Source organism: Diorhabda sublineata, chromosome 10 (assembly GCF_026230105.1).
Source record: "Diorhabda sublineata isolate icDioSubl1.1 chromosome 10, icDioSubl1.1, whole genome shotgun sequence".
In the NCBI taxonomy this organism is placed as follows: Eukaryota; Metazoa; Arthropoda; class Insecta; order Coleoptera; family Chrysomelidae; genus Diorhabda; species Diorhabda sublineata.
In genome coordinates, this window is record NC_079483.1 from 14733976 (window position 1) to 14746060 (window position 12085).

Sequence of the window (12085 nt, forward strand, 5' to 3'; positions counted from 1 at the left end):
GAAAAGTAAGCCATAATTCTTGGTCTCTTTTATGATAAAAACTTATTTTAGTGTCTGAGGAAATTAAATTTTTTTTCAGTATTGTTGCTAACAATTCTGAAGGTTTAGAAATATATAAACATCTTACAAGGTCATCTAACTCATTTTGAGAAAAGCATTACGGCCCATTTGAGATACTTTCAAGATAAGCATCATTTTGTGATGAGTTTGGCCCTTCATTGTCTTGTTCTAAGGGCTCAGATATATATTTAGGCAGTGAAAGGTCAGTTTAGGGCACAACTAGTACTTGGAGCTGCCATTTAGCTTGATTTTTAGTGTTTGAACCGTTATGTTCTCCCTACAAAAATCAGACTCTTCGAGATGATTTTGTGGTTCTCACTAAATGATCGATGTTCCATATGTAAAGGAAATTATACCAATTTTTTATTATCTTAAATATTCCACACACCAAATACAAGACAATTCAGGAGCCCAAAATTTCTCATACTTATCCAAGAGCATCCCAAAATAATCAAAATAGGTATTTTTCACCAACTCTGATATAACTTTTTTTACAATCTTTGCACACATATTCTCCACATATACAGCAAAAATGATCTGGATTGTTTAAACACCTACTCATGACCCAAAAACTTTAGATACTAATTTTAACACAGCAAAAGACGCCTTATTGATTAATATATATGCTTAAATAATAAAAGTCAAAAATAAAGTCACTCGAGCTGTTAAAAAAATTTGGAGGTAGATTTGACAATATATATATATATATATATATATATAGGCCGGCCCTGTTCAGCTACAATGGAATTTTAAAATTTGGTGAAGGCGCATATGGCGAAATTCGTTTGATGTTTGAGTGCAAACCATTTTTAAAAGCAAGCGGCTTATTTACATTGTTTCTTTTGAATAATTTCTACGAAGGTCTAATTATTTTTTCTTTTTGTTCTAAATCTATCGTTATTTAATAGCCAGACCTCGTAGTGTGTAAATAAATTAAGAATGTAAGAGACAGTGTTTATTAATTAACCCCAAGAATGGAAACAGTGTAACTAAATACGAAAAACGTTACAATATGTACAATTTTATATTCAATTATTCAGCCGATTAAAAAAATAAACACATCCATCGAAAAGTTTAGATTTCCAGCTTCAATATCAATGGTTTCAATATTCTATTCTATATGTTAAACGTTATCGTTATTTAATAGCCCAACGTCGTAGTTCTTCACTATCGTAACCAAATAAATTTTCATGGACCCCCGCTTAAGATTGTGGACCCCAATTTTTTGTCGCGTCCATCGTAGACCCCCGTCGAGTCTCCCGTGAACCTTTGGTAGTCCACCTGGACCACTTTGGGAATATCGGTATTGGATTAAAATCTCAATTCAGTTTTTTATATGAATGATCCTTATAACTTTCAGTAAACAACATGAATAGTTTATTGGAACATCAAAGTTATTATTATTGCGGTCATAATAATAATCTTAATGGATTATTTGAACTTCGGCGGAAATATTTAGAATGTGTCTATAACTCTCAAATTATGGCAATTGAATACAGGGAATGTCACATAAAGAATATTCAGCAGGATTTTGAAAACAGCAATCTGTTATTATGATCTCGATTTTCATGAAAATTTGAATTCAAGCTCTACTTACCCTCTTCTACGAAATCTTTCATGTGTCGAACCGAGCTTTTTATATTTTGGGGGTTGAAAATTACCCCTTATTACAAAAATATTTAAACTCAGATTTATGCATGTTTCGGGTTTAATGAAGTTTAAATTTATTATTCGTAAATCTGTTAACATTCTCAAACACGTTTATGACAATCAGATTCATGCAACCCCTCCAAATCATCACCTTATCATATGAAAAGTTAAAAAAGAATCGTACCGATTCTTTTAAAATTAAAAATTATTCGAAAGGGTATTTATATTAAATTAATAAACTTTTGAACTGAAGTGTAGGATATGTTCTAAGTCGTTCAACTGATTATGGTGTAACATAAAAAGTACGAATAAACAATAGCTCTATAGTCTATACTCTATAGCATATAAGAATTTTACTAAGCAGTAACCTATATCCAATTTTAGATGGAATTCATGTACATCATTTGAATCTTAGTTACTTAAAGGTCATATGGAGAGTATTGATGAAATGTAATTCATTATTATCATAGAAATCAAATATAAGTCATGTTTTCTAAAAATATGATTAACAAAATCATTATTATAGACATCGAAAGTTGTTTTTATAGTCGAATTGGATTGATATCCATTTTATGAAGAAAGCACCGATTTATTTTTTATATTATATCCTACTTATAACAATTAATATTTTAATATACTATTTTTTCAACTTCAATATCCATGATGAAAATCAAGTCAGGCAACGCTTATAAGTCTGGCAATGCTGTCGAAAAAGATGTTCGTGCTTCCGACAATTGTGTCCGTCATGATAAAACGTGCTCATCGAGTAGACGCATTTTCAGAATGAATAACTGATACAAGTTCACTCTTCATGAAAGAGTTTTTTTTGTTAGATCGTATCTGCGTACGAACGCGGATTACGAAAGTATGTTTACCGAATTTCATAAAAAAAAATTCGAATTCGCCGCTACCAAATCATTCAACAGTGTGGAGAACGTACCAGAAATTCATAAAAACGGGCTTTGTTGCCGACGTTCCGCGTTCTGGACGAACGGTATCTGTAACAACTAACAAAAGTATGATGTTGGCATAAATTGAGCAGCCGAACCAATCTGCAGTGCAGGTATCGGGTGAACTTCAAATAACCGATCATTTTTTACGTTTTTACGGATTTAGTCAGAATTATACACAGTTCCACCATTACATTTTGTGGTTGTCCCGTACTTTTTAAGAGTCACATGACGGGCCAAAGTTATCTGGAATTGCTCGAAGATTTACGTGGGCAAATAGACAGCGAATTAACATTCGCGAACATCAGTCATTTTACGGAGTATGGAGCTTCGTAGGAAGACAAGGGGATTCGTGGAGTAGCCCGGACGGTCATGTGACCAGACACCCTGTAATTTCTTCCTGTGGGATCTTCTGAAGGAGCCCGTCTTTGCAAGAGGACCACTTACCCGTCTTAACCTCCGAGTTGCAATTAAAGAAGAATTTGAAACTCTTCGCGAACAGCTTGACATGCTTCGCCGGACTTGCCTCTTCGTTGAGAAACGCTGCCGTAAATTGACATCAATTTGAGCACTTATAGTGTTCGAATCCCTTTTGTAATTTCTCTTAATAAATTCATTTTGATTCCGAATTTTTTTTAAAGCAAATTTGTTGCCTGACTTATGCCGACCTCTGTATAATTTAGTGCAATAGAAATAAAATTTGTATTTTATTTTTCCAAAATTTTTGAAGACCAAATAATATTTGTTACAGAATTGGGAAGAGCTCAGCGATCTTTTGCCGAATGCCTTAAAAGTTTCACATTTGAATGTGTTGGTGGGACACAAACAGATGATGAACAAGTTATTTCTGCATCTTTAAGCAATTTTGCCGATTTAATTAATCAAATTGAAGATGAGAGGGATCGAATGGTAAGTATCAGTTTACTTTCATTTAGTTTGTTTTTATACAATAGGTATAATAATTGCAATAAAGTTTCAAGGTCGGTCAAAGTTTCACCTTACAATCAATTATGTATGAATATGAATACTGTGACAAATGTTATTGTTTTTTTTTGTTGAGTTATTGACTTTTGTTATAGACCAAAAATAGTGTTCAGACTTTTGTCAATATGTTGATATTGAATCAGCTCATGAATATTTCAGTGAGCAATGAACACAAAAGTTGAAACTTGACCTCACAATTGCTAATTTTCGGTCATGAATGATCTTTTAACAAAAGATAGACGCGTGAGAATATAAGACGTTTTTTGGCCAAAAATCGATTATATTCATCAACGTAAGGGCAATACAATCATTCCAACGCTTCTCTAACTTCTCGGTGCCGTGCTTGTAGAAGGATTTTTCTCAATTTTAAAACAGAAGAGAGCTAAAATTAAGACGGATCAGAAACATAAATATATATTAAAAAATATACAATTAAAAACAATTTGAACCTGTTGCAAGAAGCAATCTTTGAGTAGGTGACGCCAGGTATTAAGTTACATTTCAATTAAATGTAATTAAACTCCATAATAATGCATTACTTTGGAAAAGTTGATACAAACAGATTACGCCTTCCACTGAATCGTAATTCAATACGTGGTGAGGTATGTTGCTGTTTCTGGTTGAAAAAATATTGAGTATGTAGATTAATCAATACTGTTTATTTTTCAATACAAAGTATGTTTCCAATATCTTTGTCTATAATTATATACAGACTAAGGAATAATAATAATCGTTTTAATAGAAACTCCTACACTAAAGTTGAAATATAATGATGAACGCAAACATGAGATAAAAATAATCCAATAACTAATAAAAATTTTATATATATAAGTAGGTGTCATATTTATTATTTATATCAAATTTCGTTTACAGAAGTGCTGATAATTTAAAAAAAAATTGCAGGGTTTCCAGCGGTGACTTTACCACTAAAATCGATCTCAGGCGACTATTTTCGCGTTAAAGAGACTTAAAAACTAGTATTTTTTCAAAAAAGGGACAATTTTGTACAAGGAAGCTAGTAAAATTCTAAAAAAAGTCAAAATTGTCTATCCTCCATAAAGTACTGAAACCATTATGTTGCAACAACGCAACAATTACTTTTATACAAATGCTCATTTACATGTCACTTTTAAATACTTACAGTTTACAAAAATTAAAAAATTTAGAAACCATTGCTGAAATTTTTGAAGCTTTGCCATTTCAAAATTTAGATAAAATGAATGTTTTCAAAAGATGAATTCATATTTCTCTAACTTGACGTAGATAACATTTGTGCGGAAAATGTTGACTCATAAATATTTTTTTGGGGCATCAATTATGTTCATTTTATGGCCTTAATTATCCTATCATCAACCAAGTTGCAAAAAACACCCCGTGATAGATGATAAGCCACCCCACAACGATCATCATGAAACTCTATACATACACTATTGATATTATGAGAAATCGATTTATCATAATCTATTTTATGCGGAAACATTTACTTCCGGATATACCGGAAGTGGCCATTATCTCAGATATCGAACCATTGATAACTTTGTCCGATAAATCTCATCAAGACCTATCTGTGTGTAAAAATCAATATATAAAATGAAAATTTAGTAATTTTTGTAAGGTTAGGTGAGGTTAGGTTGTGCTAGAGACTGAAATAAAGGTAAACAAAAATAATTTTCTTCAAGCAAATATTTTAATTGGACTTGAATCTGTAACTTTTATATTTGAAAATCTTTTTTGATTTCTTTTATTATTGAAATAAATGGGACTATTTTTGGTTCAGATTTACGACATTCCCGTCGTCATGTATCATTCTATGATTCTGTCGTCCCAATCTTCTGAAAGTACATGCCTATTTCGGAAAAATGCTCTCAGAGGTCGTCAGCTGGCACCCCGTTATCAGAAACAAATCTTTCTTTGTGATTGACCCACTTACGTGTGTAACCTTTATTGCTGAGGCATCGATAGGCTAGCCAGCCATCTGTATGAATTATGCTTCCTGGAGCGACGTCAATCATCATGTCTTTTCACACACAGATAGATCTTGATGAGATCTATCGAACAAAGTTATCCACGGTTCGATATCTGTTAGCCTTTCTGAGATAATGTCCACTTCCCTTATCCCCTAATTGCTCGAAGAATTTTCAATAAATTTCTATGTATTTGACATTATCTTACACCAAAAAACGAATAATGGACGTTGCGTAATAGATACTGGTACATACTTTACGCTCGTGGCTATAAGTACACTAAAAAGTGAGGTTACGCGGTCCCGGCTGTTCTCTACGTTTTGTAACAGACCAGTTTTAACATCTTTTACGACACTAAATTTTCCTCGCGGTTATTGAAAACTTTCGGTTTATATTTGAACCACCAGCGTATTTAACAGATACAAACATTTGTTGAAATAGGTCGATGAATTTTTATTCCAGTTATATTAACAAATTTTTATTGCTTCACAAATACTAGTGATATTACAGTTGTAATGACAACATTTTATTTCTTTACTATTTCGGCGAAAAATTTCTTTGAAATGAGGTGTAACGATTCTTCTTTTTATAACATTGCATCCAATCACTCAAGTCTAGATTTCTATGTATTTCCAAGATTAGAAAGTACGCCAGTGGCGTTACATCTGCACGGGATCGGACAAACTGAATCGGTTGAATAAGACCGCACTTTATAATTGAGTAAAATTCGAATTTAATTGAGAAATTAGTGAAAACTCTGAAACACACAGATAGTAGTGAATGTTTTATTATTATTTGACATATAAAATTTTCATGCGAAAAACTGATATATTACATCACTCAATAAGTCGTCTGACTAACACAGAGATGGCGCAACTCCATATGACCTATATGAAGTACATACATTAAAAGACTATGTTTAAAATTTCATGACATATCAATCAGTCAGAAAAAAATGATAGCCATTTAACTGAAGCTACTTCTGTTATTTTAGAAACAATAAATTGAAAACAATTTCCTCTGTTAATATATCATTGCTTTATGGTGAAAAAAATACTGTACAAGCTCAGCAGTGGCTTTAAAAGTGTTATCTGGACTCTGGCTCCATCGAAAAGAACCATTTGTTATCGGTTTGAGGAATTTAAACGTGGTCGTACAGACACCAAAGATGATGAACGTTCTGGTCGTCCAATTGGTGGTTACTCCAATCAATAAAGTATTTTGATCGTTTGAATGCAAATATCAAAGAAAAACGGCGTCATATGTAGAAAAAAAAAACTACTGGTCCTGTTTTGACATAATAATTTCCCATTTAAAACTATTTAAATTTTAAAACATTGCACAAATGTAACCTAGACAGAGATACAATCTCCTGTGTGTAAATCTGTTGGTCATTTTCTTGAAAGGTACAATAACGTTCATTATTTTTACTCTCCATTAACGTATTCTCTCGGGTTACCAAATTTCTGTATTATGTTAATTTGAGTGTGAAAAATCATAAATTTAGCTACTTGAATTTATTGTATATGGTACACGATCTTAATGGGGACCCACATCATAGATGATTGATTCCGATTGTCCTTTGGATACTTGAGTTCCATTAAGGTATCAAATTACGTACTTTATTTTGTATCAATGTGACTCCAACGATCATACTTATGGTTAATTATTATCTTTCTTACAATAGGATTTTTCAGTATTTAAGAGCGGTCTTTAAACAGATAAATGTCTTAATATTCTGGCATTAGGTCGAGTATATTTGTCGGATTATTGAAACCAAGTTAACTACTTATTCTATTATTTCATAAAGTTTATTTTCAAAGTAGTTTTGATGATTTAATACAACGAATATTGTCAACCATCATCGGTTAGCCTGAAGATACATTACAGTTTTACCAGGACAATGCACCGATCCACAAGTCGATAGCAACGGTGGTTATATTGAACGAATTACACGAATTGCTTCCTCTTCCAACGTAGAGTCCAGATCTGACCCCCAGTGACTACTGGCTATTGACTGATCGCAAAAATGCTCACTGCCAAGAAATTCAATTCAAATAAAGAAGCAATTGATAATTCCTTCTAAAAGCACGGCATCTCTTGAAGGAGATTGTTTTTCTTAGTTAGTCACACGACTTATTGAGTGGTGTGTTAGATTGTCTTTGGACATTTAAAACTAACAGATTTAAAGTAAAAACTGTCAAAACAAAATTTATAGTCCAGGAGATAACGTTGCATTTTTCATACATTGTTAATATCGTCGATGTTTTCTGCGGTTTCCTTGCAACCTGGTGAACCGGTTCTCCAGCCAAATGGCCGACCATCGGGAATAATGTAGCCGCAGCTGAACTCGCCCGCCCCCTTTAAAGTTAAAATAAAAAAATGCCGTTTTTGTTTACATTGTCATTTTCTTCTGGCCAAAATCTCCCTTCTGAAATAGTTGGGCAAACACAACCCCACGCAACCACTACAACCCCAGCCCTGCAGAGGAGCTATTCCTATATCAGGACCTACTCCAACAAACCCCCCTTACTCCAACAAACCCCCCTTACTCCAACTAACCTTGCAAGCTGCAACTAAACTAAATTGTTAAAAATATACAACTTGGACCTGCCTACTAAATGGAAAAAAGTAAAATCGTATTTTATTTCAAATTTCTTGGAATTAAAATAAAACAAAATTTCTAGCTGGCTTACTGGCAAAAAGGTACAGAGATCTTATGATACGAATATGTTATTTTTTAATGCACAGGGCTTTTGGTTAGCCGAAACCTTTTTATATAGTTCTGTACAGCTATTAACCTTGAATCCTCGGCAGGAGACTCTTCCTCAGGAAGTGGTATTCGGTCTCAGTTAAAGTATATAAAAGCTGGTACTCAGAACAATTGAACAATTAATATTAAATTGGACGCCACCAGCTTTTTAACGAACCAAGTTAAATGTAAATGATAAAGTGGAAAAACTGGAAAAACTGGAAACACTTTATGAATTAAATTAAAATAAAAATTAAACAATCTAAAATTATTCCCGGACACGATTATCCAAATTAATATTTATTGTCAAGAACAATAAAAAAAGTTTCAGCAACGAATAAATTTATTAAAAAATTAATAAATTCGCATTAACTGCGTATCCAAAAGAGCACAACGAACAAAAGTAGTTATAAATTAAAAACAACTCAAACTTTTCTATATATTAAAGATAGAAATCCGGGATGGTTGCAGCTCTCAACTGGATTCCCAGATGATAGAGTTGAGGTTGAGTTTGTAGTCTGGTGGTTATTGTGGAAACCCCAACGTGGCAGCTGTAGAACTACAGTTAAAAATATAATGAGGAATGAAACGGGAACACAGATGGAAATTAATGAAAAAAGAACGAGTAAAAAGAACAGATTTGTGCAAAGGGAGCTTATGTTCTAACATATAAAATAATGAATCTATATTTTTTAAAATATAACCAAACAGGAATCGGTTTTACTGTATTCGTTCTGTTCCCGAAATAAATAGAAAATACGAATTCATAAGAAAACTATTGTACAAAATTTGCTTAAACCGAAAGGAAATCCAGAAAGATAACTGAAATTTGTGTGAACCCATTAAAAAAAGCAAATAAAAACCAGTGAATATAGAGAATAAATTCACCACAAATTTATTAAAATTCACTTTTGCTTGAAGTGTCGATAGATAGAGGAATAATTCGAATAAATTTCGAGGTTTTATTGAATTTCTCGAATGGAGTGGGAGGTCGATAACAAATTAATTTCTGTAACAACTCGAAAGTTAGAATAAATAAATACGAAATGACTACTGTGGGAATATTCAAAATGTTTGAAGAAAAACGTAACAAGCTTATGGTTATAAAAGTCTAATACTGAAAACTTTTATTAGCTCACGTACATTTATGAAAATTGTAGGAAACATTTAGATTTTGCCATATAATAATGTCTAACTCAATTTTATTTCTGTTACAGTTAGAAAATGCCAATTCTTGTGTAGTTAAACCTTTAGAAGATTTTCGCAAGAAGTATATTGGAGGAGCTAAAAATGAGAAGAAGAAATTTGAGAAGCAAACTGCGAAATTCTGTCAAAACCAAGAACGTTACTTGAATTTGACGACAAAAAAGACGAATTCCCTTCAAGAGGTATGCACTAATATTTAACTCTTTGGTCTAGTATATAAAAAACAAGTTTCAATGTTAGGTTAGGTTGAATTTCAATGCTACTCATGGATATAGTTTCCATCGAGGGTCCCAACACTTTTCCAATATTTCTGTCATTATTAAGGAATAATTTTTGTTGTGTTTCCGTTTTAGTGTTGCCTTACTGATTTGATATTTCTTTCTTCATGTCCGAAAATATTCTGTGGTCGTTGAAGGTCACATCTGAAAAATATTCAATTTATGGAACTGTTATCGACATTTGACACGGTCCATTGTCTTGGCGTGCAATGGGCGTCTTCCTTGTAATTTCATTGTTCAATCTAATAATGTCCAATAGTCATTAGTCTTATGAGGATGTATTGTTATTTTTGTATTTCCTAAAATAAAGAAAAAAAGGTTTTCGAGCTACAGGTCATCAAAGCAGGTATAAGTTAAAATATAAAATCGATAATACAAACCCATAATATATTAAGTTTAGGTAGTTAGTTCTCTCCGATCCTTAACATTGTAAGGACATACCTCCGAAACTGTAATAGAAATAAAATAATATTCCAATTGATAATATATTTAGTTTTTTTTCATAAATACACCGTTACGGTGTTACCTAATTTATAATTCCATCAACTTTTTTTCACAAAAATACTAGCATTTTTCATTTATTATTGTTTTAAGCTTATTTAAAAAATATTTTTTACTTCCTAGTTTGATGTGCTTTAAAAGCGTATTTTTTTAAACTATATTTATTTACGTAAAGCAATTACGTTGTCCAATGAAATATTTGTTATTTCCTGAATAAAATGTCATTAGATAAAAACTAATTATAGATTTCCAATCTAGTAAAACATAAATTATTGATATCAACGATTCGCAATCGAAAATCAAGGTTGTAAGCGATAAGATACCTTTTTTGATATTAACTTTAACATATCCTGTGCTTGTATGAGTATTGATAATATTAACTAATTCAGATTTTATTATATTTAATGTATCTTTGATTCCAACTACATATTTGTTTTAAATCCTAAGTGTCAGATTGCCTGCAACCATTCCAGAAACGGAAACGTTAAATAATGTAACGCTTTTCATATTTTTTTAAACTATTGCTAACGGTGCGGTGGGGTGAATTTATACACACTGTCCATTACTCAATTTATTTATAAATTTACACTAGACATTATAACAATTAACTCATCACTACTAATATGATTAAATCTTCACAACTTTTTATAATTTATTTAATTTCATCGCTTACTTTTCACTATTTCGTTTCGTTCACTATGACCTAATTATAAACTAACTCTCGATACTTAACAAACACGTATTTATGATTGAAAACAAACATCATATGAATTCTGCAAACAGGCGTATTCTCCAAATTTTATACTTCCATTATAAAAGAACAGGACCGGCTTTGCAGTCCATGTCGTGGACGAGTTCGCAGCGTTATCCCCTCCTTAAAAGGAAGTTCCTCCTAGAACTCGGGTATGCTGCGACTGGATGTTAAAATATGCAACTGATGCTGATGATGGAGTGCATAGCTGCAAATTAATATGTGAACCCCGGTATCTTAGAATATCACCTCTACCATGTTACTAACAACTCGCCAATCCAACTGGTTACTTGCTATCCTGGTCATAGAGATTCTTCACGTTGGTTTATAACACATGGTCGCGGAGGCATTTCCCACACATCGCGGAAGGTGGATCGATTTTGAAATTCATTTTTGGTTACCAGGTAGAAGATGTACCGAGAATTGTGTTAGATTCTGAGCGTCTTCCCGAGGGCTGGGATCTACTCTTCGAGTTTTTCTAATTTTGCTTATGCGGTAGGACATCTTTTTTTTGATTATGTATGGACATTCCCAGGATTTTTGTAATTTTGGAGAAATTTCCTTTCTCCTCGTCGGGTTGTGCAGCTGTATTTTGTCTCCCTCTTTAAAAGTAACTGCAAACAACTCAAATGGCACTCATATGACAACACGTTTTAAGTACGTTCATCGTTAAAAATGGCAAACTTTGATGATGGCAATGGCAGATTTGACATAATCCCATCTGTGTTTCCATATCCCAAAAATTAAGTATCAACTCTCGTAATGTGCAAGATTTTTGTTTTCGTTTGCTTGTCGTAATGAACTATAGCAGGGATAAGCACGCATATAATGTTCCTTGCATTTGTTCGGCAGATTTCTGCAGCACTATGGCCTTCAGCCTGTAGAAAACGAATCACACTTCGCAATTCACACTGGGCGGAAGCATCAATAATGGCGGACATGTTTACGTGGTTGTGGCACAACGCCGACTGACGCCTGAATGTCAACAA

The 12085-nt window shown here is 32.7% G+C and overlaps 1 protein-coding gene across 4 annotated transcripts in view; it reads left to right on the forward strand.

Moving 5' to 3' along the window:
• LOC130449321 (rho GTPase-activating protein 26) overlaps positions 1 to 12085 on the forward strand; it is a 43795-nt gene that overhangs the window by 2192 nt on the left and 29518 nt on the right. For all 4 annotated transcript variants that reach the window (XM_056787067.1, XM_056787069.1, XM_056787066.1 and 1 more), the window contains 2 exons: positions 3412 to 3569; positions 9578 to 9748. In XM_056787067.1, coding sequence (XP_056643045.1) covers positions 3412 to 3569; positions 9578 to 9748 — 329 coding nt within the window. The remainder of the gene's footprint in view (positions 1 to 3411; positions 3570 to 9577; positions 9749 to 12085) is intronic.